Source organism: Ambystoma mexicanum, chromosome 1q (assembly GCF_040938575.1).
Source record: "Ambystoma mexicanum isolate Mex_15411 chromosome 1q, UKY_AmexF1_1, whole genome shotgun sequence".
Classification (NCBI taxonomy): domain Eukaryota; kingdom Metazoa; phylum Chordata; class Amphibia; order Caudata; family Ambystomatidae; genus Ambystoma; species Ambystoma mexicanum.
The window spans coordinates 322,437,706-322,465,442 of record NC_090922.1 but is presented as its reverse complement, the minus strand read 5'-3'; the positions used below and the strand labels follow the sequence as shown (position 1 = coordinate 322,465,442).

General features: G+C 48.2%; 1 protein-coding gene across 2 annotated transcripts in view; it reads right to left on the bottom strand.

The window, feature by feature from the left end:
- GPATCH1 (G-patch domain containing 1) overlaps window positions 1-27,737 on the bottom strand; it is a 952,962-nt gene that overhangs the window by 118,950 nt on the left and 806,275 nt on the right. For both annotated transcript variants that reach the window (XM_069639172.1, XM_069639180.1), the window contains exon 18: window positions 22,663-22,778. In XM_069639172.1, the coding sequence (XP_069495273.1) occupies window positions 22,663-22,778 (116 nt within the window). The remainder of the gene's footprint in view (window positions 1-22,662; window positions 22,779-27,737) is intronic.

Genomic DNA, 27,737 nt, shown 5'->3' with positions numbered 1-27,737 from the left:
TGGCAGGTTTCACCGGACAGTCTCGAAGAAAGTGCCCTGAGTTTCCGCAATATAGGCATAATTGCAACTGTTTTCTCCTTTCCCGTTCCTTTTGTGTTAGAGGACCTTTCAGACCCCCTATTTGCATGGGTTCCCCGGAGTCTACTCCTTTGGAAGGAGTTGGCGGTTTGGAAAATACTCGAGCATCAAACTTGGAACGGTCGGCCTTCCTGTTCTGCAGTCTATGATCTATTTGAACGACCAAGTCTATATAATCCGAACAGTCTTGTGGGGGATTCACTACTTGGGCTAAAACGTCTTTGAGCTCTCCACGTAGACCTCTATAAAACAGCGTAATCCTTTTGTCCTCAGGCCATTGAGTTTCCACTATTAGTCTATTGAAAGATGCAATATAAGCCAAAAGGTCTTGATTACCCTGTCGCAACGAAAGAAGCTCATTGTCCAAGGCCTGCCCCTGTGAATGTCTTGCGAACAGTTTTTCCATACTAAGCTGAAAGGCTTGAAAATCATGGAGAACCGGATCATCTTGATTAACTAGAGGGATCGACCAGTCTGCCGCATTGCCACTAAGGTACGAAAGTACAAAAGCTACTTTAGCTTGATCAGTTGGAAAGGCTGCTGGCCGGCATAAGAAGTGCAACCGGCACTGATTGATAAATACTGCAAACCTCTTTGGGTCACCAGAAAATCGTTCGGGCGGAGCCAGAGGTACATTCCCAGGTAGGTTGATCTGCACTGGATTCATAGAGGATGTTGAAGGAAGATTTGCCCCTGATGCGGGTAACGGGGTTTGTCCGGCTTGTGACTGTAGCAATTGTCTAGCAAGACCGTCTGTTCTCTCCTTGGAAATAATTAGTTCCCTTCTTAGAGCATTCGTTTCCTGACGAGCTGCATGCACTTCTGCCCTTAGTTCCCCAAGTAACCGGGCTAGGTGGTCAGTATCCGAGGTTTCCATAGCGCCTGGGCGAGAGTTTTGCGGTAGGCTTTGCGTTCTGTAACGCTCACCTGATTCTCGCAGAGGCGCCGGTCTTGACTGGGCGACTACCGTATCTTCAAAGGTGATGTGTAGCACCCGGTTGGCTCTTTGGGCTGGACCTCTGTGCACTGTATGCCTGACTTCAAGAGTAAGATGTCTGCAGATAGAAAATATGGGATTAATGAACTGGGGTTATTGGGGTGTCCCTATCTCTTTCCTTTTTTGCTCTCCTGTAGACCCCCAAAGGTTAACGCTCTCACCTTAGGTAAGTGAATGCCGAGCTCTCCATCTGCCTCGGGGCAGGGTGCTGTAACCAGTTTCTTCACTGGATCGGTAGCGCAGGCCTCTTGACTTCAGAGGACTGCTGTCCGTCGTTTACTGCACGAACGGTAAGTTTCGAGTAATTCTATTGTCTTTAAAGTCTTTAGTAATGATGTCTCTTGTTTTGCAGGTTCCGGCGATGGCGGATGACGGGCTGAAGTGAGTTGAAGATGGAGTCCGTGTGATGAATAGAAGCGCCTGGAAGCACGTAAGTAAGCGCTTGTTGCCTGCTTCACGATGCGCTCTAACTGTCTTTTATTTTGCAGGTATGAGTTCGGAGCGGCTGCAGGGTGCCGGAATACCCACTGGGTTAGATGTGGAAAGGAGTAATGGCACGTGAGTATTAAAGTTCCCCAATGTCTTTTAACGCACCTTGTTTTGTCTTTCAGATGCAGGATGCAGCGCCGAAGGCCTCCGGAGCGTGCGAAGAGTTGGTAAGCTTTTGTCTTTCAGATGCCGGAATGCAGTGTGAAGACCTCCGGAGCGCACGAAGAGTAGGTAAGCCTTTGTCTTTCAGATGCCGGAATGCTAAACTGTTCTTTCTTGTCTTTATAGGTGTTGCTGAAGACTGGATTCAGGATGGTAAGCCTTTTTCCTTAGGCCCAGGATCCGATGCAGAAGACACGATGAGCGTTCTACTGCAGAGGATGCAGAATAACGCAAAGCAAGATTCATCCACCGGGTGTGGTTTAAATAGCCTCCTGTAGTGCTTAGGTGTCTCCTTCCACAGCCACGCCTAGGTAAGAAAAGAGTTCCTGCTTTCCAGAAGAGTTCCAGTGTTCTGAATCTAGGGAGTGGCTCCTGCCCCACCCAACAGGAAAAGTAGTTCCAAACAGAAGAGGATCAGAGGCTCAGCTGGCAGGCAAGTAAGCAGCATGGTCTGCTGCAGGTAAGTCCACCCAAGCATTATGAGCCCGGCGCTTCCAGCGCTGGGACTGGGCATATTTATGAGCCTGGTGCCACTGGCGCCAGGACTGGGTCCAAAAGGTCCCAATTGGGACTGGTTGGCCCTCGGAACCTGGGTTATGGATCTGCTTCCAAGGGAGTTGGGAAAACCCTCACCTTTTGGAAGCAGAGATCATGACAGCCCTTTACGGTTGGTTCGCGATGGCGTAATTAGCACCATGGCGGTAAGGTACTTAACGGGCTGGGTGATGGCGTTAGGTGCATGTCCGCTTGGGTCGTCATTCGCGTAGCTTTGCGCCATGCCGGTATTTACGGTGTGGCAGGTCGCGTGCGCGCGTCCTTGGTGCAGATAGCGGCAGCGTTAACTACGATGCCGCTAATGGCATCGTAGTTAACGGTCACGGGTCATGATCGGACCTAGCGGAAAACGATGCCGGTAATCATTTACCGGCATCGTTTTTCACTTACCGCCTGGGTCGTAATGAGGGCCATTGAGTTACTGACTATCTCCATGTGTACAGAGACCTAGTGGATGGTCTACATACAGCCAACAACACTTCTAGCACCTCCTCGCCAAGGTCCCAGTGTCCGTACCTCAGCCTCTCAAGAGCCAAGCATCGAGGTTGAGAGGGTCCAGGTGAAACACATTGCCTCCCAACTGCGACAAGAGGTCTGGCCTCCAAGGAAGCCAGAGAGGTGGGCACACGGCTAGTTCCAGGAGATCTGAAACCGTAAGAGATAGTAATGACTTCCTCACCTAGTCCAAGTGATCAGGTGAGCCCTAAACCTCTGCGACCTCCTGAGAACCGGGTATCAGTGGGAACACATAACAGAGGTTGAAGACCCTCGCCACCAAAAAACACACCCCCTAATACCCTTCTGGGGAAATTCCCTTGAGCAGAACTGCTTGTACTTCGCCTTGGTCCACGGCGCAAACAGACTCATTGTCGGGACGCCCTACTGGGCAAAGATCGTCAAGGCGACCTCCGGGCATAGCTCCCACTCGAGGGAGACCAACCCATTCCCCATTCCTGTCAGATGAACTGCAGAGGCTCAGATGTTGTTCTCCAACATCCAGAACCATAGCTACATGGCCTCCCTGCACAGGGGTAGTGATCTTACGCCTCCCTGCTTGTTGAGCTAGTGCATGACCACTGTGTTGTCTGTTAACACAAGGGCATGTTTCGCCTGCGAGGTGGGCAAAAAAGCTGCCATCGCCAGCCTGACTGCACGCAGCTCCATCAGATTGATGTGGCAACCTTTCTCCGTCTAGGAACAATGACCGCTGATCTGGAGAGCGCCACAATGAGCGCCTAGCTCTTCAGTGAGACATCCGTGAGCACATGATCCTTCGGTCATGGTGCCCAGAAAGGTTCTTCCACCAACTTGTTCGTCTTGTGGTTCCACCAGGTGAGGTTGTTCATAACAGACCTCGACAATAGTAGCACATCCGACAACTCGCCGAAGTACAGTGACCAAGTGTTGAATCCAATGGAGTCATCACGGATTCCCCGGTAGGAACCTCCTCCCATGTGGCCAGGGGAAGGGAGATGATACCTGATCTTGACCCTGGGTGCGGTTATATGAGGGAGAATCACATGGGAGGAGACAACTACCAGGGACATGTCATAACTTCGTTGGAGGAGGCATGGTATTCCCCCCTTTCCCATGAGAAAGACGCTCAAAATCCTAAGGCCCTGATGTATTATTGTCACCTAACAGTTCCCCCCATAGAAGAAGCCAAAACACCTCTTCCCTGCACTACTCTAGTCATGTATCCACCTTTGACACAAACACCCATATTTCACCGATAACACCTTTTGTTTCTAATATGCCTTTATTTGAAACCTCTAAGAAAAACCACGTAAGAGTTAAAAATCCAATGACATTTGTGGACTCCAACTCCCATAACTACTCCGGTACTGAGACGAGGTGGAGGAGGAAGGAGTTTGTGCAAACTGACAGGAACTCGAAGCCCAACATGAAGGCTAGTTGTTTTTTCAAGCCTTCAGTGTGCAGGACATTTAAATATGGCAACTGCACTAGTAAAGCGAGCAGTGGAGGAGAGGACATTATATCTTGTGCCAAGGCTCAAGGTCGCTGGCACACCGACCAGGCTGCTGGAGGAGAGAAGGCAGCTGGGATGCAAAGCGAGAAGCAGTGCACGAGCAAGGAGGGTCGTGGAGAAGCCGGGAGCCGTGCAGAAGCTCCTGGAGGTGCGACTGCTCGAAGAGGCAGCAGTCTCCTGTCCAGGGCGAACAGGAGAGCCGGCGGGTGACCGCAGAGCCATGCAGGACGCGGCAGGGACGTCCGCACACTCCAAAGAGGAAAGCGGTGAAGAAGTCACCTTGCAGCAGCACGAGCAGGATCGGGGACACAGGAAGGAACCTGTGAGTCTGCCCAAAGCAGCTAGGGACCCTGGGACATTCTGACAAGTGCGCCAACCAGTATTTAATGCATTTGAGATCGCTGATACAGAAGAACAAGTTACTTACCAACTGGTAACGTTCTTTCGATTGGATGTTCCTCCAACGTATTCCTCATGTTAGATGTATTCCATCCAGCTTTGCTGCTCTTCGGAAATGTTTTCGGCAGAGGGCGCCGTGCGTCGAGTCGATGGTCCCTCGAAGGCCTCCGTCGCGGGTGACATCATCGGGTGTATAAGTAGCACGCGCGGTGCCCGCTGGCCTCAGTTCTGTTTTTCCCCTTTTATCTTTGATCTTGTACTGTGAAGATTGTGCCGGCAGACAGGTATGAGCCTTGCGAGATTTGAGATGGCAATAACCTGGAAAAATCTACAGAGTGGTAGGCTAGGAGGGCGATGAGGAATACGTTGGAGGAACATCCAATCGAAAGAACGTTACCAGTTGGTAAGTAACTTGTTCTTCGAGTGGATTGTGTCCTCCTACGTATTCCTCATCTTAGATAGACTCCCAAAGCAGTATGGACAATTCCTCTGGAGGAGGGGGTAGATTTTTCAACACTTTTAGATGGCTTAGTACTGCTTTTCCAAAAGTTAGCTCCCTAGACTGGGAAGCATCCAGGTTATAGAATTTTGAGAAGGTGTGTAGCAAAGACCAAGTTGCTGCTTCGCAAATGGATCTTATTGGAACACCTCTTTGAAGGGCCGTGGAGGAGGCGATGCCTCTGGTGGAATGAGCCCTTAACCCTTCCGGAGGGTCTTTTTGAGCTAGACTGTAGCATTCTGAAATGCAAAGCACAATCCAGCGTGAAATTGTCTGTTTTGTCACCGAATGACCCAGTTTCCTTCCTGTATAACCTATAAACAGTTGGTTGTCCACTCTAAGTCTGCAAAGTCTAGAGATGTAAAAGCTTAAAGCTCTTTTCGGATCCAACCTGTGTAATCTTTCCTCCTTCGAAGGATGGGGTGGAGGATAGAATGCTGGTAAGACAATTTTCTGACTTAAATGAAAATCAGATATTACTTTCGGTAAAAATGATGGTTTTTCCCTCAACACAACTCTGTCCTTATGGAACACAGTATAGGGTGGCCCAGAAGACAGTGCCTGCAATTCGCTCGCTCTTCTTGCTGATGTTAGAGCAACCAAGAAGGCTGTTTTCCACGTTAGTAATCTTAATGGACACGTGTGCATAGGCTCAAAAGGAGCACACATTAAGAATTTTAGGACTAAATTTAGATCCCAGATCGGTACTTGAAATGGGTGAGGAGGAAACACATTAGTGAGTCCTTTTAAGAATGGTATTATCAAAGGAATTTTGAAGTAGGAGCATTCTTCCGATGAGCGATTGAAAATGCAACGCGCCGCAAGGTAACCTTTTATTGTTCCGATATTCAGACCTCTATGTGCTAGGGTCAGAAGGAAAGATAATACTTCCGGAATAGAACATAGTAAAGGATCGACATTCTTTTCTCTGCACCAGTTGCAAAACTTTTTCCAACGGCAACGGTATAGAGACTTTGTTGCTGGCCTTCTTGCCGAAAGCAACACCTCCATAACGTCATCTGGAAGGTTCCAATCGCTGTATCTCAGCCTTTCAGATACCAAGCATGAAGGTTGAGCATTTTGACCACTGGATGGAGAACCTGACCCTCCATTTGAGAGAGAAGGTTCTCTCTCTGAGCAAGACGTACTGGGGGACAGATGGAGATGTCTAGAAGGTCCGGGTACCACGTTCTCCTGGCCCAATCCGGGGCAATTAGGATCATGTGGCTCCGAAACCTTCTCAGCCTCCTGATGACCTGAGGAATGACGGGAATCGGAGGGAACGCGTTCAATAGTGGGAAACTCCACTCCACCACGAAAACGTCCCCCAGGGCTCCTCTCGGGGGAAATTCCCTTGAGCAATACCTTTAGCATTTTCGGTTGATTCCGGTTGCAAAAAGGTCTACTTGAGGGGTTCCCCTAAGGGCGAAGATCTCTTGAATGTCCTCCCGAGCCACTTCCCATTCGTGGGATACCGTGCTCTGCCTGCTCAGAGCATCTGCCGTCATATTCTCTTCCCCGGCTAGATGAATTGCCGTTAAAGAGATTCCTTCCTGAATCGCCCAATACCAGAGCTGCATTGCCTCTCTGCACAGGGGTAGTGACCCCACACCTCCTCTTTTGTTTAGGTAGTGCATGGCCACTGTGTTGTCCGTCATTATCAGGACATTCTTTCCCCTGACAGATGGTAGGAAGGCCTTCAGCGCTAGTCCGATTGCCCTCAGCTCTAAAAGGTTGATATGTAGTTTGGACTCCGATAGAGACCAACGACCGTTGATTGTCAAATCGTTGGCATGAGCTCCCCACCCCAGGAGTGAGGCGTCCGTCACTACTGTGATCTCCGGCCATGGTTGCCAAAAAGGTTCTCCTTTTAGGATGTTCTCTGTACAGGTCCACCAAAGAAGGTCTTGTCTGACCTTGTTCGGAATCTGAAGGCGATCCGTCATTTGACCCGAGAACTGGGACCACTGAGTCTTTAGGGCCCATTGAAGGGATCTCATCCTCAAGCATGCCTCTGGCACCAGAAAGTTGGAGGATGCCATGAGGCCGAGCAACCTTAAAAAGTCGTAAGCCTGGAGATTTTGGGCATTTTGGAATTTGGAAACCATCTGAAGAATGTCTTGAGCCCTCGACTTGGGAGGCAAGCTCTTTCCCAAGGACGTGTCTAATACAGCTCCTATGTACTGAAGCTGTTGGGAAGGTGTCATCTGTGACTTCTTGAAATTGAGGGAGAAGCCCAGTTTGTGGAGGAAGTGGCAGGTGACTTACAGATGATCCAGTGCTTGCTCGGCAGAACGCGCTCTGATTAACCAATCGTCCAGGTAGGTGTAGACATGAATCCCCCCTCTCCTGAGGTGCGCTGCCACCACTACCATTAACTTGGTGAAGACCCTCGGGCAGAGGTCAACCCAAAAGGCAGGACTCGAAACTGATAATGTGAGTCACCAACTACGAACCTCAGGTATTTTCTGTGTTTGAGATGAATCGGCACATGAAAATAAGCATCCTGGAGGTCCAATGACACCAACCAGTCCTGAAGTTGAAGGGCCTGAAGGATCTGAGAAAGGGTAACCATCTTGAACTTGTCCTTTCTGAGGAACTTGTTCAAGTTTCTTAAGTCCAAGATGGGTCTCAGACCTCTGTCTTTTTTGGGGATCAAAAAATACGGGGAGTATTATACCTTTTTCCTCTCCGCTGAAGGTACTGGTTCTATAGCACCTTTCTCCAGCAGAGTTAAAACTTCCTGCTGTAGGAGCGGGTTTGAAGACTTCAATGGGTGTCTCCCTGGTGAATTGCTTTGAGGTTGCGTTAGAAAAGGAAGGCAGTAACCTTGGGCTATTATTTCAAGAGCCCAAACATATGAAGTAATGGCTCGCCATTCTTGCAGATGCTGTGACAGCCTGCCCCCTACAGGTGTTTTGTGATGCAAGTCCTCAAAGTGGTTTTGTGGCGGATGTTGCAGCCGCTGATGGCAGAGAGGCTGCAGCTGGAGCTGGTTTAGCACGTTTTCCTCGTCCACCACGAGTGGCCTTTTTCTGGCCCCTTTGACTGGCCATTCCTCTCGCCTTTCCATATGAGGTGTAGTAACGATAGGATCGTCACCTCCATGACTGTCCTTGCGCACGAAAAGGCTGAGGTTGCTTAATAGCAGCTCCTAAAGATTTGGCAGCTGCTTTTGAGGTCTGCAACCTCCCAAGGCTCTCGTCAGCCTTGTTGCCAAAAAGGTGAGACCCGTCAAAAGGCATGTTCAGAAGGCGGTTCTGTACGTCCGGTGCGAAACCCGACTTCCGTTACCACGCAAATCTGCGCATTACCGTGCTAGTGCCAATGGACCTGCTTACACTATCTGCAGTGTCCAATTCAGATTGAAGGGATTCCTGCATGGCTTCCTTTCCATCTCTAACGATGGCTAGGAACCCTTCCCTTTCTTCCCCTTCTGGTATGTGCTCTGCTGCCATTGCAATGCACTCCCAAAGAGTGTACGAAAATTTTGCCAAGGCACATGTGGAGTTGGCAGATTTTAATGCCATGCTCCCGGCTGAAAATACCTTCCGTGCCCAACCATCCACACGCTTATCGTCCCTGTCTGGAGGGATAGACGGGTATGCAAGTCTGTTAGAAGTGGTGGCTGCCTGTATGACCAGGCTCTCGGGAGTTGGGGGTTTGGACAGATAGCTGGGGTCGCTACTGGCCGGGCGGTATTTTGAGGTGAGGGATTTATTTACCGGGGGAATAGAATTCAGAGTTTCCCAATTCTTGGCCACCCTATTTTGCAGGGCTACATGAAAGGGTAGTACTGGGTCTTCGGTGGGACCATGGTCCAATATATCTGTTAAATCATCCTGGATGAATTGGGCTGATGGTTTAGCCCATCCTAAGTAATCTACTACCTTTGTCATTAATTGACGGTATGATGGACTGGCATGCTCTCCTAATTCTGGTCTGCCAAAGTCGTTTTCAGGAGATGTGTCAATGCCACTTGCATTGTGTAATGATTCCACCAAGTCCCTCATTCTGCTTTCTTCTGAAATCAAGCATTCTGGGACATTTGGGGTGCCATATTCCAGCACAAAAGGTACATTCTCCTCATCAGATCTCTCCTGTTCCTCAAAAATTGAGGTCAGGGATTTCAAAAACTCCTTTCTGGGGAGAGGCTTGAAAACCTTCTCTGGGAGAGGAGGAGGAAGAGGTCTAGTACCTGGCTCTGAGGACAATACAGGTTTTGTAACCTTATCCTTCTCTTTTTCTGGCTTCCCTGGCTTGGCTGGAGCCTTTGGCGCCAAATGTTTCGGCGTCGACGTCGATAACAGCGTCGACGGCGTCGACGACATCGTGGTCGTCGACAGGGTCTGCTTCGAGGGCGTCGAGGCGACCTTCGAAGATTTTTCCTTCGAGGTATGATGGGTCTCGGACGTCGTCATTTTTGACTCGGCGTCCTGGAAGGTTCCCTATCCTTTGTTTTTCGATCACCCGGACTCGAGGGCGCGCGAGTGTCGGAGCGATGGCGCTGCCGGTCGGCTTCCGAAGAAGGCGCGGACCGAGGCTTCGCTTTTTCAAACACCTCCATCATTTTGACCCTGAATGCTTCCCACTCTCCGGTAGACGAATGTTTTGTGGGGCATTTCATCTTTTTTGGAGACTCGTCTGACGACGAGGTGGAGGGAGACCTGTGGCGTTGTTTCTTCGATCTTTTTGACGACAACGACGAGCGATGGGAATCGCTACGGGACCTTGATCGATGCCTTTCGCATCGACGAGAATTCTCCTCACGGGATCTCGACTTGACGCTAGAGGTTTTTCGATTGGTTTTTCGACCTACCTGTAGCTTTCCTCTCCCCTCTCGCAAGGCCTTCCCCGTCATCGCCTGACACTTCGTACAGCCTCCATGTAGTGGCCTTCTCCGAGGCACCACAAACACTCTCGATGCGGGTCCGTGATCGACATTTTTGACCCGCACGATTTGCACTTTTTGAATCCCGATTTCGGGGTCGTGGTCGGCATCGATAACAAGGACATATTTCGTTATTATATATTCTCACAGAACTCGAGGCGCGCCGATTGTCCGAAGCAACATATACTGCGGAAAAACAGAACTAAGGCCAACGGGCGCCGTGCGTGCTACTTATACACCCAATGACGTCACCCTCGACGGAGGCCTTCGAGGGACCATCGACTCGACGACATCGACGCACGGCGCACTATGCCGAAAACATTTCCGAAGAGCAGCAAAGCTGGATGGAATACATCTAAGATGAGGAATACGTTGGAGGACACAATCCACTTGATAGAGGTTTGTTTAAATGCGGTCAAGGAAAAGTACAAACTTTACACTCAATAAGAAGAATGTTTGAATGTGGACAAGACAAAGTACAAAGGGGAACCCCAATCAAGTACAGATGTATGAGATGCCAGTTTGGGGGAGAAGTATGAGCAAGTGTTACCATAGATATACCGAGCACCCCACAGAATATGCTATTTTGGTGTGACCAAAGAACTGTGAAACTTGTAAGAAGTCCTGGCAAACAAATACACCAGGCAGATGAAACTGAACAGAAGATTCCTGGCAGCGGAGTACACTAGGTGGTGAGAAAAACCCCTAAGAGAAGTCCTGGCAGGCAAGTAAACCAGGCAGCTGATGTTTTGTAAAGAATCCTGGCGGGGGAGTACACCAGGTGATTTGGAAGCTGTAAGGAACATTACAGAAAGACTGTTACAGAACTTATGGTTTAAACAAGAACTTGTGTGTCCAGTGAAGACCCAAAGGAACTGTTATTTATAGAAACAATTTTTGCCATCCTACCAAGAATCCAGAGGAAGGGGACCAACCTCTGGATCCAACAATCTTTAACTTGGAGAACATTTTCCATTGAGATAATTCTTATACTTTTGGTTTTGAACTCTTTTTGGCAACATCAAGTCAGAGACATTTCCTTGTATCCTCTGTGTTTTGATATTAGTATGAAGGTCAGGTTAGGACGTTCTGGACACAAGGACAGTGTTAATTGTTTGCTTCCTGACAAACATAGATGCTTAGTTTTTAGTTCACAGGCAGGGAAACCCCTCTTTGGCATAGGGTGAGAGAGTTATATTTCCAACCCATTTTCTTTCAATAAATATCTACTTGTTAAAACATGACCTCCTTGTGTCCTGCTCTCATTTCGGATCCCTCACAGAAGCCAAGGGATCTCATTTGGAGCCTCGCCTGCGGTAGTAAGAAAATGCAGGATGCCATAAGGCCCAGTAGGCACAGGAAAGCCGATGCCAGGAGCCCGCTGGAGGTTTGGAAATGAGTGACCATGAGCGCCAGGTTGGTGACTCTCTCTTCGGGAGGAAAAGCCCTCCCTTCCGGAGTGTCCAAGACTACTCCTATGAATTGGAGCTTTTGCACAGGTGAAGTTTGTGATTTTTTAAGTATCTGGAGAAACCCAAGTCGTGCAGCAGCGTGCACACTTTTCCTTGAGGGGCCTTGAAACCTGCTCCAGTGACTGTGCTCCGATTAGCAAATATTCCAATTATGGGAATACAAAGAACCGTTCTCCTGAGGTGAGCCGCCACTGCTGACATCGGCTTGGTAAACACCATGGAAGTCAGAGGTGAAGCCGAACAGGAGCACTTTGAATTGGTAATGCACGTCCCTGGTGACAAACCTCAGGAATCGCCAGTGAAATTAGCTATCCTGAAGGTCCAGTGACACCAGCCTGTGTCGGAACTGCAGAGCCTGGAAAATGTCCCTCAACGTCACCATCCTAAACTCGTCCTTCCTCAGGATGGGACGAAGAACCCCCCCCGCCCACTTCTTGGGAACCAGGAAGTATCGGCTGAGTACCAACCCGAGCCTACTTCCTCAGCCTCTACTGCTCCTTTCGACAGAAGGGATTGCAGCACTTCCAGTAGTTCCGGTTCCGGCTGCTGGGGGTGAGGGGTGGGGGGTTGCCTGGAGGTCTCCTGAAGAACGGGAGGTAGTAGCCTCACTCGACCAGTTGGTGCATCCAGGCATCGGAGGTCATTTCCTTTGATTTGCCCAAGAATCCGGAGATTCTGCTTCCAACTGGCGAAGTATGACGAGACCTCAAAGAGGTTTCTGAGGCGCTGTCGACGCTACCGCAATGGTCAACTGTCTCGATCCCCTCCTACCTCTCCCTGGCCATGGGAATCTGGGTTGCCCCTGTGTGGCCTGGGGTACTTGCGCCCTTCTGGTGAAGGTGCAATACCTCCTGTATCCCCGACCTCTGGATCCAAAGGCAAAGTTCTGCTGCTGTACTGCTAGACCCAGAGCCTAAACTGTGAGCTTTGACTCTTGAGACTTGTCTGCTTGGGGCCAAAAAGATGCTTGCCATCGAAGGCTAAGTCGAGAAATTACACTTTAACATTCAGGGAGAACTCAGAGACCCTCAAATATGCTGACCGTGAGACTGTTGAGGTGCCCATAGCATGACCCATGCAGTCAGCAGCATCCAAACCTGCTTGGAGTGTCTGGCAGGCCATTTCATTGCCATCAGCTACTATACCTAAGAAACCACCCTTAACTTCCCCTTCCAGGAGGTGATCAGCTGCCTCCAAAATTGTGCTCCACAGGATATGTAAGCATTTGGAGTAAGCACAAGAGGCATTTGTAGCCTTAAGGGCCATACTCTCCAAAGCCCAGACCTTTTCGCTAGGGCATTGACTTTTTTGACTTTGTCGGTGAGGAGGTTTGACGTTAATGGCCTGGACATAACCGATGTGGCCTGCACGACTAATCCCTTTGAGTTTGGGTGGGACATCAAAAATCGGAGGTCCCCTCTTGCCGCTTTGTACTTTTTCATAAGCTCTGTGTCGACTGGCGGTGTCGGGCACGGACGCTGCCACAAGGCGATGGCAGGGTCTGCATAGCCGCATTGAACATCAAAGTACATTCTGTTTGCGGGCAATGGTCGAGGATGCCGGTGCAATTGTACTGTGACACTGGCTTCCACAGAGCGCTGAGTCTAAATGCCACCTTCTCAAACACCTTGCAGTATTGCTATTGCGCATTTGGGTGTACATACAGGTTCAACTGTTGGAATGCCACATCCAGGGGTGTGTCCAGTCCACTGGCATTGTGGAGGCCCTCCGCCAGTTGAAGAAACCCAACTTAGTCCACCATAAAATCCGGCAATGGAACCAAGACAGCACCCCCCATCGGCTTGAACCTAAATCGTCGCCCTCTTCATCAAAGATCAACCACATCAAAGTACACAGATCGGGAGTCTGGGAAGAAAACTTCGATCTTCATTCTTGCGGGTATGGTCTAGGAGCTTCCTGACTGGAGGAGGTACCCAACAGTTTTGGCAAAGGAGGAGGCTTCTCCTTAAGGGTCTCACTCGAAGCCAGATGGAACGGGCACGGTTGGAGCCGTATTGACCTGTGGCATCGAGGTGGAAGCCATACCAGCCGAGGCCTTTCCGAAAACCTTCAGCATCTGGGTTTTAAAATCTTCCCACTCTCCCTTAGACAGACCCTTCACAGAGTACGACTAAGCCCTTTTGTCCAACGAGTCGGAAATACGGCCCCTTCTTTTCTTGTGTGATAACGATTAGTGGTGAGATTCGCTACACAAGTGCGATCGCTTTTTTTATGGCAACGTCCCGCTCTGTGTTTTATGGGAGTCGGACCCACGGTATTGTGCTCTGATGATTGTGGAAGCGATTTCGACAGCGAAGCGTTCCTTCACCACCTTTGGGTTCATTGCTAAGCAAGAACCATATTGCTCTGTGTCATGCCCGAGAACAAGACCACGTACATATAGTGTGCGGGTCTGTGAGGTACATCTTGGAGTTGCAGTCCTTATAGCGTTTCAACCCAGATGGTTTAGGTCCCGGCATTCTGCAGAAGATCGAACCTTTGAATGAAGCATTTTCCGAATAGCGCTCTGAGCACGCAAAAAAAAGTAACTGTGGTGTGGCAGCATACTACACCCTTTTATACAATGCCCAATGTCACATCCTCTCGTGGAATGGTGCAGCCATATATACGGGGGAGTCGTTGACGATGATATCGAGCGGTAATACGCCCCCGGTCGAAAAAGAAATCTGAGCAGCTGACGCTGGGTAGCTATCTATCGAGATGAGGAAAATATGGGAGAATGCAATCCATTGAACATAGCATTCTGAGATGCAGAGAATGATCCACCTGGACAGGGTTTGCATGGTCCTAACCCTGCAAGCACGAGCACCAGTGTAACCAACAAAAGGCTGGTCATCTTTCCTGGCCTCTCTAGTAAGAGAGACATAGAACTTAATGGCCCGCGCACTGGGTCCAACCGATGGGATCGTTCCTCCGCCTTTAAAGGGTAAGGTGGAGGAATAAATACAGAAAGTAGGACCTTCGGAGAGAAATGGAAATCAGAGACCACCTTTGACAGAAATGAGGGTCTCACTCTCCACATAACCTTCTCTTTGGAAAAAAACAAACAGGGAGGTAAAACAGAATGCCTGGAGCTCACTCCCCTGTCTTGCGGATGTTATGGCAACCAGGAAAATCACCTTAAGGGTGGGCAATCGAATAGAACAGGAATGGAAGTCCAACGAAGCAACCATAAAAAATAAATGTCAAAACTAAATTCAAATCCCACACGAGAACCACAAACTGGTGGGGAGGAAACTGATTACGCAAACCCTGCAAGAACTGTTTAACAGTGGGGATTGTGGAAAATGAGCCCTGTTCCGGGGACCTCTTGAATACCAAAATAGCAGCAAGGTAACCCTTTAACAGTGCCAATCAGCAGGCCTGCCTAGGCCAAATATAGCAGAAAATCAAACACGGGGGCTAGAGGACAGGATAAAGGATCCAGTTTGATCTCCCAGCACCAAATCCAAACTTTACGCCACCTGCAGGCATAAATAGTTTTAGTAACAGGCATCCAAGCTGAAAAGAACACATCGAGGACATTGTCAACAAGTCCCACTCCTTGTCTCTCAGCCTCTCGGTAGCGTAGCATGAAGGTTCAGGCTGTTGAGGTTCAGGTGGAGGACCCACCTCGCTGAATGGGAGAGCAAGTAGACTCTCCTCGGAGACCAACTGCGGATACCACATTCTCCAGACCCAGTCTGGGGTGATCAGGATCATCGTGCTTCTGATCAGCTATCCCCCCGAGAACCAGAGTAATGACAGGGATCAGCAGGAACACATAAAGGAGGTTGAAAGTCCACTCGATCATCAGTGATCTTCCCTGAGCTCCCAGATGAGGAAATTCACTGGAGCAGAGAGATCCACTTGAGTTCCCTAACAGGAGATGATGTCCTCCAGAATTTCCTGACAGAGCTCACACTTGTGGGATGCTCAAGTCTGTCTGCTCAAGGAATCCGCGGTGACATTCTCGTGTCCAGCCAGATGAGCCACCGTCAGAGAGACACTGTTCTCCAGAGCCCAGAACCACTGTCACATTGCTTCTCTGCACAGCGGCAAGGACAAACACCACCTCGTTTGCAGAAGAAATGCATGGCCCATGTGTTGTCTGTCACGGTCAGCAGAGTGTTGTGTTTCACAGAGGGGAGGAAAGTGACCTGGGCCAGACTGATCGACCTCAGCTCAAGCAAGCTGATGTGTTGCTGAGACTCTGTGGAAGACCACAGTCCGCTCACCATAAGGCCTGGCAGGTGAGCGCTCTAACCAGTCAGAGATGCGTCTGTGACCACTGTCATCTAGGGCCAATGCTGGCGAAACACGCTTTTCAGCAAGTTATCTCGCACAGCCAACCACGCAAGATCCTGAGGCACCTGATCCAAGACCTGTAAGGGGTTTGACATGTGGCTGTGAAACTGAAGACACTAAAATGATCTCATGCACAGCCTCGCCTCCGGCACTACTAGGATGCAGGAAGGCCGAATCCGGGACAGGTCCTTGGGATTGGAGGACATTGGCCATCTGAAGGATATTCGCCACTCGATCCTCTGCCCAGGTGAGTATCCAAGACCGCATAAATCGGAGGGACTGGGACATCAAAACCTGAGACTTTCAGGGAAAAGCTCAGGCGTGCAATAAAGTGCATGTGCAGAGAAGATGCTCCAACACTAGATCTCGGAAGCAAGTGACGAGCCAGTCGTCCAGGTAGGGAACTACATGAAGGATTTCCCTCCAGAAGCGAGCCACCACCACTTCTAGCAGATTGGTGAAAACCCTGGGAGCCGAATGAAAGCCCGAATGGCAGAAACTGAACGGTGTTGACCCACCACGGACCTCAGGTACTTGTGCTTTTGATGAATCGACACATGAAAGTAGGCATCCTGAAGGTCCAGGGAAACCAACCAGTCCTGCAGACCGAGGGCTTGTACAATCTGGGCTACAGTAACCATTTTGACATTTTCCTTGTTTAGGAACAAGTTCAGGAGCCGCAGATCCTGGATGGGGCACAAGTCCCGATACTTCTTCAGCACCAGAAAATAGGTGGAGTACCACCCTCCTTCCCTCGTTCTGAGCGCAGTGCTAGCTTAATCACTCTTTTCGACAGAAGCTGATGGACCTCCTCTAGTAGAATGGGGTCCAGAGACAAAGGGGTAGCCGGAGGGCCGCGGTCCGGGAGAGCGTTGAAAGGCAATATCCCTGCCCAATGACCTGGAAGGCCCAAGCAGCAGACATGGTCTTCGACCATCCTAGATGCCAGGGAAAGGGAGCCATTCCCCCCAGGCCTTGTTGTGAACTTGGTAAAGTAATTTGAAGAGAAGGAAGACATTATTTTGGTCTGGAACTGAGGGGAAGGGAGTCATTCCCCCTGGCTTTACTGGAAGTTGTACAGAACCATACCAGGAGAAGGGAGTCATTCTCCTGGACGTGACATTGTTTAAAGACTGGCTGAAAACCCACAAGCCAGGGGAAGGGAATCATTCCCCCTGGTATTTTTGCTGTGAGAGAACATTCTTTCTGAACACTATCAAAGAAGCAGGAGAAAGGGAGTCATTCTCCTTAAAGAAGGAACTTTCCTTTAACTTACCTTTTTAGTTGTAGTGTGAGGAATAGAAGTAGGTTGTGACACAGGACGGTGGAAATTACTTTGACCGACATTCTAAAAGAAACTTTTAGTATTAGTTTTGAGGCATGGAAACCCCTCTTAGATGTTAGGGCTAGTGATGATCTTTTCTTATTATATCAAATAAAAATGTCTATGACCAAAACCATGACACCTTTGTGTCAGCTTCCTTATTCGACAGCCTTACATCACCCAATGCCTTTTCCCAGCTTCTCCTAGTTACAGTGGGCTGCTTGTAGCTGGGGAGCACTAGTTTGTAAAGTGATGAAATAACATGTGTGCAGCCTGATGAGTTTAGAATATATTTGAATATTGGGCTGTCCGGTGGCAACTTTGAGTATCCATTGAACAGCTTTTTACAAAGAGGTCTGCATGGTTTTATACCACAGGTTATACATGCTGTTTGTGGCCCCCAGTTCCTTCAGTTGCTTGAATGTCAGAAAGAAACCCCCAGGGAAGATATCTTCTAAGAGCATTAACTCCAACCGCGCAAAACCCTTTAGAAAAGCAGCGTCAATGGTAATGGGCAAACCTTTGATCTTATGCATAAATAATTTCAAGGAGATACACTGCCCAATGCCAAGATATCTGTGCAGCTGCCAACATGTCCAAGGTATCAAAGTTGTTCAATTCTACCCCCTGGGGCCTCCATTATTGCACTAGCTAAGCTATTGCAATGTTGCAGTACTTTTTCTAGTTTAACACATGGAGAGATTGGTTGTTTCACATACCCGTGGCTTTTTTTATCAGATCAGTGTTTTGCACAATTGAAAAACTTCCTGAAGAGGGAGGCTGGCAACCTAACTCGTTTGTTCATAAATAAATATAGCCATTTGGGCAATACTACCATACAAATAATTGAGCCTTTCCCCCATTATAAACATTGGAAGAGTGGCCCATCTTTTAAGCTTTTGTACCATTTTATCTAACAATAACATGTGGTTAAGGGATTTTAAGTTATCTTGTGATCAAGCAAGCTCTATCCCGAGATAACACAGTTCCAGGTTGCAATATGAACTATCCTTTATTTGGGCTGCAATCGCTGAGCGGAAACACTTCAGAGTTAGTTGGGTTCATTTTAAGTCCTGCTATCTTACCAAAGGATATTACCTCTGTAAGGGCTCTTGATTTTCATCAGGGTTTTTGACAAACAGAAGAAGGTCATGTGCGTATAAGGACACGAAGATACATATACCATAAATGTTCAGGCCTCTATTTATACGATTCTCTCTCAAAGCGCAGACCAGGGGTTTCATTGCTATCACAAACAGTTATGGTGAAAACGGGCACCCCTGTCTTGTCTCGCTTGATATTTGTAAGGGAGCTGAAAGCACCCCATCCGCGAGGACTCTAGCAACAGGGTCTTTCTATAGCAGTGTCCCCATATCTAGGAACCCCTGTCCCACCCAGTTATTTTTAGAACTAGGAATAGATAATCCCATTTTAATGAGTGAAACACTTTTTGTATATCTAGCATAAGTATTACTACCGGCAAGTCTGGTGTCATTTGATGAATAATCTGCCTAAATTGTGATCTGTTGTCTTTTCATGGAGGAATCTGAGTGATCTGGGAGTACAATATCAACCATGATTGGCAGTAGCATGCAGGCAAGTAATTTGGTGAGTATCTTATAGCATTTTGCATGGATAGCGGTCTACAAGAGAAGCAGTCCACGCTATCGTTCCTCGGCTTTAACAATATAATTATATAAGCTTCATCATAGTTTGAGTGATGATTGGTAACATCGCTGCAGTTTGGTTATGGGAATATCTGATGAATGTTGATACAATTCTATACTTAGCCCATCTGGTGAATGGGCCTTGCCCACTGGCATCTTATTAATGGAGTCTATATTCTCTTCTGAGGTTGTGGGTCGATCCAGCCATTATCTAAGACCCTTAACGAACCATAACATGGCCAAGTCATCAAGAAGCCTCTTAATTTTATCGAATGACACTTCCTCTGAGGAGGAATACAGTTTGTAGTAATATTCACTGAAGTAGTCATTTATTGCCAATGGGTTATGCAGTTGGCTCACTTCTCAGTGTGTCAAGTTTCCTAGTGGGGTATGTGCCCTTGTCCTAGTTTAAGAAGCAGGGCTATCAATCTTCCAGGTCTATCAGATGCCCCATATTTCCTTGCATCACAGACACCAAGTAGAAATGAAAGTCTGTGGACCGCCAATTCTTCAATTCTGCCCTTGGAAATTATGATTGCACGGCCAGCAGCCTGAGTGTGATTTCTCTCATATACTTCCCCCAAGCGATGGTCCAATTCTGCACCACAGGATTTTAAAATACCAAGCTCCTTCAAGAGGCGGATTCTCTTTATAAAAACTTTGAATGATTCCCAGACTGTACAATAATCTTTTATCAAGCTCTCATTCCGGTCAAAGACATTTTGGATCTCATCTCTAATGCATGAGACAAACTGTTATTCTCTAGCACGCTCACTTAGGAATTTCCATGGGACATGCATCTTTCCTTACAGAGTTACCCAGCCCTATGGCGACCAAAATTGGGAGTGGTCTCATAGGGTTCTCAGTAGAATGTCACTGTATCCTTAAAGAGTTGCGGAGAGCCTAGCTAATAATCAATATGTGTGGAGCTATTGTGCGCCACTGAATATTAGATGTGTTGTTTGTTCTCATCATGTGTACATCACCATACACCATATAGAGTAAAAAAGGACATTAGCTCAAGGATCTTAACAACACTTTGAGGATCTACCTAAGTTTTCATTCAATACCGTTTTAGAGATTCCACCTATAAGTATGGGGTACAGTCCTCCCACAGGCCTTGAAAGAAATCGGGGGCATCAGCAATCGAGCCATATACATTCAAAAGGGTAATACGTTGTCCATGTAATTTGCCATGCACTAACACACAGCTCCCATCAGAGTCAGAAACTGGTGTTATCATAGTGAATGGTACACATTTGTCTATCAGAATTAGGACACCATGTGCATTCCTGGTATATGAGGCATAATACTTTCAAGCCCTACACTCCTGTGCTATTGCTTCATGTTGTTCAGATACCAGATGAGTTCCCTGTAAAAACAATTGATTGATTTTGTGCCGTTTAGTGCATACCAGAACCTTTCCCATTTTAATCATGTTATACAGTCTTCTCACATTCCACGACATGCATCTCAGCAGTGTCTTGTCTGCATTGGTGTTATAATTCTATTCTTAAAGGTATACAGCTCATAGGGACACACAACAGGTCGAAGCAGTTTTGACTCAACCAACCTTGCATTATATGTGCTAAACAACATCAAACCCCCTCCCACCACCCTCGCTGTTGTCTGAACTTAACAGTGAATACATCCCTCCTATCCAACAACAAATCCCTAACTAGCTAATACACTCACAAGGGCAGATAAACTCCGGCCCATAACCTGAATCAACATGTGTAAATGAGACTGTCAAGGCGGATAACCCCTAAGAAATCAAAGGCAGTAATCCGCCCTAGGTCACATATTATCTTGGCCCCAAGGCCGTGGCATGTCCGGCATGGTGGGTTGAATGCATTGTGCCTTCTTGCAAGCCTCACTGCCTTTCCTGAGATTTTGTTCAATGAATCACTGGGCGCAGGCGGGCACAGCAAAACAGTGAGCCTTGTTTCGATTTGTAATGTTCAGCTTTGATGGAAATATTGTCTGATACTGGACTTTGTATTGTCTGAGAGCTTTCTTAACATCAGTTAATGTTTTGTGCGCAGCCTGTACCGCAGAGCTGAAATCAGAAAATACTTGAATTTGTGCACTCTCATATTCAATTTCCAATACCTCCCTTGCGGCTTTCAGAATCAGGTGTCAATCACTATAATTAAAAATTTGCGAAATGATTGGTCTACTGGGTTGTCCCAGGGCAGGTCTGTGGCCCATCGACATGTGCACACGTTCTACCTGAAAGTGCTGTGAGAACACTGGACTTCCGCAACATTTGAGGTAAAGGTTTTTCTAAGAATGACTCCAAATGGCAGACTGCAGAGGTTTCTGGCATGCCAAAAATGGGCACATGATTGCATAGCAACCTGGATTGCAAGTTCTTCTTCTTGGACTTGACTGCGGCAAGTTCTTTCTTTAATATTGCAATCTCTGAGTCGTGCATGGTACCTTGGGTTTCAAAATCTGAAGCATTACGCTTGACCTCATTGAGCCATTCACTGAGTTGTTCAACTTTGTGCTGCAACGCTTCTATCCTCATTGCCAGTGAGTCAATCTTGTCATCCACAAATTTGATTGCGCTTTTCAGCTCATTGAAGATGGCTGTCAGAAAAGACGCTTGCTTACCTTGCATCGATTCAGTCATGTGAGTCACACTCCCCAGGTTAACATGGATTTCTACCTCTGGGTGGCACAGGCCAGTTCCTTTGATTCCAGCACAATGTTTTTCAGCTTAGATTGTTTTTTAATACTTGCAGGTTCTGACCATGTTTTGAGTGATATCTGTGAGAGCCCTGGGGGACGAAGCCAAGTTACAGTCCTGCTGAAATGAACACTGGTGGTGTGCTCTAAGTCAACAGATTGACAATTGAGAGGATGGGACCACAAATTGGATGGTTCCTCTCCAACGCACCCCCTCTGCTATTTTCGTACTATGGCATTAGCCAGGTCCACTGCTTTCAATCTCTTCCGAGCGATAGCTCGGGGCCTCTGCTTTTCCCCGCCGTGCCCCCAAAGCATCAGTTACACCCCTACACACAGTGCACAACCTGAACCCCTTCCGAATGGGAGTCAGCACATTGCATACACCAAGCGCCCTGTTGTATTAGTTCCGGGAAACGTTGGTTTGCCGTGTTGTCTGACACTCTAGATGAGGCTCCAGCCCCACCAATTCGCTCAAGGTTGCATCTAAGCCAGGCCATGGCCTCAGCTGCTACCAGATAGGCAGCAGGTCGCTTCGGTCTTCTGTGGTTCATCCACCAGCTGGAACACCAGGTGCCACATGTAGGTAGCGCAAACTCACTAAGGAACCGACACTGTCTGGCATCACAACGAGCATGCAGCTTGTCTGGAGTTCAATGAGTCCCCAGAGCCCTCAACAGCATCCAGCTACGTTATTGCCGCCACTGTGCTCAATAGTGTGTCTCTAATAGAGGATATTTTTAATGAGTTGCAGGTTTACAAGCAGAGATCCACACTTAGGAAGCTATATTGGTCGTGGCACATGCCGCTCACCCTGGAAGAGAATTCAAAGTATGTCTGTGCACATGCCACGTGCCAGATCCTCCTCTCCAAGCATGTCCTCATTCAAAGCCCAGACCTGTTTTTTAGCTCACTAAAAAGGCTTATGACAGTGGTAGACCAAAAGCAGAAAACAAGAGAAGAGACCTTTTAAGAACATGCATAGTGTTGAGTAATGAACACAAATCTACCAAGTTCAGGTATCTTAAAATAAACTATGTGATGCAATTAAAGCACTTTTAAATTGTCAGTTGTACTAGCACAATGTACTGCTTGTATACAAGCCATTGACTAGTCCCAGCCAGAACAATGACCAACCTTTTCTTTTTTGGGTTTGTGGTCCTTTTTCGTCTTGTGCTTGTCTTTCTTCTTTTTATGTTTCTGTTTTTGAGGTGCTTCTGTAGAGCTTGCAGGCCTTGCTGTTTGAGAAGCGTCTGAAATACAAAGAAAATGTATATAACACAAAATGCACTCTGTACATATTATTTTCATGATATACGTGATATGTTTAAATATCGGAGGACATATGGGATACATTACTCACCGTAATCGTATTTCTGATGCTTGTATCTGCTTAGATTCACATGCTATGCATAGGCCGACATCTAGTGGAAGCTGCGGAGTATTACAGCTTGTTTTTCGAAACTCGAAAATGGGCATCGACACAGGGCATGCCAGTAATACTATCCCTAGTGTGACGTCCACTGTACCCAAGATCCCTCACGCGTCTAGGATCCTCAGATTGTATTTTTTCTGACATGAGGTAGCATGAGGAGTAGCGCGAGTACAGGTAATCCAAGCAGATAGATAGAAAAGGTAAGACTACAAGCAACCATGCACCTTCTCTCAGAGGGGAGGAAGGGTGGGTTGCATGTGAATCTAAGCAGATACAAGCATCAGAAATACGATTACGGTGAGTAATGTATCCCTTCTGAGGCTTGTGGAATCTGCTTAGATCACATGCTGTGCATAGATTAGCGAGCAGTACCTGAAGAAGGATGTGGGATGTGAGAAGGGTCATGAGCAAATAAGTGTCTTAGAAACACTTGTCCCACTTGTGTATCTGCCTTGGAATGGGTGTCAATGCAGTAATGCTGATTAAAAGTGTGAATAGAGCTCCAAGTAGCTGCTTTGCAAATGGTGTCAAGGGGTACATTTGCAATGAAAGCCAGAGTGGCCCAATGCCTCTTGTAGAGTGGGCTCTTGGTGTGAAAGGCAGAGTCTTTTCAGAGAGTGAGTAACACAGCTGGATACAGTTAATAATCCACTTCGAGATGGCACCTTTAGAGACGCGATCCCCCTCTCTGCCTGTAGCTACGGAGACAAACAGCTGATCTGTTTTCCTTAGCGGTCTGGTTTTATTTACATAGTAGAGGACCACCCTACGCACATCTAGGGTGTGTAGTTTCACCTCAGCCGAGCTTTGAGGGTCCTGGAAGAAAGCCGGAAACTCGATGGACTGGTTTACGTGGAATTTAGATATAAACTTAGGTGAGAACCTAGGGTGTGTGCGTAAAACCAGTTTGTCTTTATGGACAGTAAAGAAGGGATCCTGCACTGACAGAGCCTGAATTTCACTGACCCTTCTTATAGAAGTAATAGCTACTAAGAAGGCCGTTTTATAAGTCAGGTGTTTGAGACTGCTTTTATGCATGGGCTCGAAAGGGGGGCCCATGAGCTTAGATAGCACCACATTAAGGTCCCACCCTGGTGGTGGGTTTGAAATAGGAGGGTGAAGTCTCTTTACTCCTTCCATGAAGGCTTTAACTACTGGTACTTTCCACCACGAGACCTTGTTATGGGAAGTGGTGTATGCCGACAGGGCTGCCAGGTGTACTTTCAGTGAGTTAAAAACTAGTCCTGCATCCAGCAGGTGGAGCATGTATGTAACAATAGTGGAAGGAGTGCAATCAACTGGGTTGATTTGTTTACTCTGGCACCAGATAACGAATCTCTTCCACTTGTCAAAGTAGCAGTGCCTTGTGTTTGGTTTCCTAGATTCCTTTAGGATGTCCATACACCTCTGTGGTAAATTGAGATGTCCAAACTCTATGACCTCAGGAGCCATGCTGCCAGGTTCATTGAGTTGGGTTGCTGATGCACTGTTTGACCTTGGTGCTGGGACAGTAGGTTGTACCAGGCCGGAAGTTTGATGGGCTCGCACACCGCCATCCTGCGTAAGTGTGGGAACCACGGTTATCTTGCCCACATGGGAGCAACTAGGACGAGCGCCATCGACTCTCTGTTCATCTTGTTGACCACCTTCCTGATGAGAGGAGTTGGTGGAAAAGCGTACGCAAACATCCCTGACCAGTTCATCCACAGGGCGTTCCCCTGGTAGTCTGGTTGGTGGAACCTGGATGCAAATCCTGGGCATTGTCTGTTTTCGCTTGTGGCGAATAAGTCTATAGTAGGGAAACCCCACTGAGAGAAGATATCTTCTACGACCTCTCTGTGTAGAACCCATTCGTGTTCCGCTCGGAGGGAGTCTCTGCTCAGAGCATCCGCTAGGAATTGAGCTCCCCTGGAACATGTTGTGATGAGAGGAAGATGTTCCGTCTGAGTGCCCATATCCAGATTTTCTGGGCAAGCTTGGACAGATTTGGCGAACGAGTCCCTTCTTGCTTGTTCAGGTAGAACATGGCTGTCGTGCTGTCCGTCCGGATTTGCACTGACAGGTTTTGTCATGATGCCTACCTCCAAGGAGCCAGGTCCGACCCAGCAACCCCAGAGGCAGGCATCATTTCCCCCAGGGGAGTGCCAGCGGGCCCAAGCTGGGGCCCTTTGGACGCAGTCCTGGCGCCTTAGGCGCCAGGCTCATGTTGGACCCCTGTCCTGGCGCCTTAGGCGGCAGGCTCATAAAGCTAGACATGTGTTCAAGTGTTTTAATGTGCACTTACCTGATACAGACCATGCTGCTACATCCAGGCCCTCTTGAGGCCTGAATGGAACTACTTTACCTGTGGGACTACTTTCCACCCGGGTGTGGTCGGGGAAGGATACATACCTGATCGGTGGAAGGATACACACTTGGAACTTCTTCCAAAGCTATTTAAACCACACCCGATCAGCAACTCACGCTTCGCGTTGTTCTGCTCCTCGCAGCTGGACGCTCACCGTGTCAGCTCCTGCATCTGGACTTCAGCCACGCCTGTCAGTATCCTGGGTCACCTGCAAAGGGAGACAAGAGACCTTACCTGCTAAATCTGCACCACAGAGACATCACACCGACGATCCTGAAAAGGAAGACATCATTTTTAAAAGCATTTCGCTACGATCGCTGCAGCGCTGCATTTCACTCACCTTTCCTGGGCGCCTCCATCTTCAGCAGCGATCATCCGGATCCACAGTCACTTCCCAGAGCCTAGAGAGAAAAAGACAAGAACAGAAGGTGAGAGAAGGAAGGGAATAGGAAAAGCTCAGTTTCCTTCTAAGACTTACCTGTTGGGTCATTCCCATTTCATTTCGGGTCTTGCCGCTTCCAGGCATTTTCCGGACCCTGGCCCCTATGGGGAAAAAAGACAAAGACATTGAATGAGCGAATGCAAAGACATTACCCGAGCGCTCATCCAGAACTTACCTGTCATTTACTGGAACTGCACGTTTCTCTTCGGGTCGGCGCCATATCTCCAGCATTCCGAACCCCGGCCCCTAAGGGGAAAAAGACATAAGCATTAGCGCTTGCTGCAATAAGACAATGAACATTATCATTAAGCTTGAACTTTTGAACTTGCAACAGAACTCTTACAGCGCCTTACCTGAATAGTCAAGCTTACCTGAACTCCCATTAATCCTCAATCCAGTGAAGTAACTGGGTTTCAACGCGCCCCTGCATCAGAAGCAGGATGGAGAGCTCATCCTTCCTGACCCTAAGGTGAGACCTCACGGGGAATCGTGGCAGGGTATCGTGGAGGGTTGGAAGAGAGTGGGAGGCTTGAGCATAACTCAGTCAGTAGGTAATACTCCCTTTTCACGCACAGGGGAATATTCCTGCGAGCCAGAGAAGCCAGAGTAGAGGGGCCCTTCCTGTCCATCTTCAGAGTCCTGCGCTTCACCATTGAAGAAGCATCAGCACTCGAAGCCAGACCTGCGCCTCCGTGGGAATCAGGTGAGCGTTACAGGTTTAGTAGGTAGGGCTTGAAGCGCTCTGAATACTGCCAGAAGCTCTAGCAGGTTGATGTGGTTTTTGGACACTGAGGGAGACCAGAGACCCTGAGCTGTGTGGTGGAGATGGTGAGCTCCCCACCCCGTCAGGCATGCATCGGTAGTGACTGCTGCCTGTACTTCGGGATCGTAAAAGGGTTTCCCCTGTGCAAGATTCTCTCTTGTCCACCAGTGAAGGCTTTGTACCAGTGTTGGCGAAACGACCACTAGATCGTCCCACTGACCACTTGCCTGAGACCACTGTTTCGCCAACCATTCCTGCATGGGACGCATGCTCAGTCGCGCGTGGGGGACCAGGTAAATACATGACGCCATCATGCCCAGCAAACGCATTGCTTTGCGTACCGTTATTTGGTGACCGGACTGATATTGCGGAATTTGCAGTAGTATATTCCGAATTCTTTCCTCTGAAGGAAATGTCAACCCCTCTTGAGTATCTAGGATTGCTCCTAGGAACTGTTTGGAGGTGCTTGGCACCAGGCTTGACTTTTTCTCGTTGATTGAGAAGCCTAATTCTTGGAGGAGGTCGATAGTCCTTTGAATGTTTGTCCTGCAAATTACTGGGGTTTCCCCCGTTATGAGCCAGTCGTCCAGATAAGGGTACACTGGGATTGCCTCCCTGCGTAGGTGTGCAGCCGCCACCGCCAGTAACTTCATGAATACCCTTGGTGCCGAAGCTATCCCGAAGGGCAGTACCTTGAACTGGTAGTGCCGACTGTCCACCTTGAAGCGCAAGTACCTTCTGTGTGCTGGGAACATCGAAATATGAAAATAGGCATCTTTCATATCCAAGGTTGCCATGTAATCCCCCTTCTTTAGGAGGGGGATTACCTCTTGTAGCGTAGTCATTCGAAACTTTTGGGGCTTGACATACTTGTTGGCAGGCCCTAAGTCCAATACTGGGCGCATTGTCAAATCTTTTTTTGGCACAAGGAAGTAAGTTGAATAAATACCCTTGTTTACCTGGTGTCCCGGGACAGGTTCTATCGCGTCCTTTGCTAGCAGATTGGCGATCTCCTCGAGGAGAATCTTCTGATGTTCTAAAGAGTGTACTCTTTGTCGTGGAGGATGGTTCTGGGGACGCTGCAGTAGTTCTATACAGTACCCTGCGGATACTTTTGACAGCACCCATCTGTCTGATGTGTTCCCTTCCCAAGTTGGAAATGCGTCCCCCTACTGGGGTTGCGTGAGAAGGGACCCTGAACTGAGCGTCACTGCTTTGGTGGAGG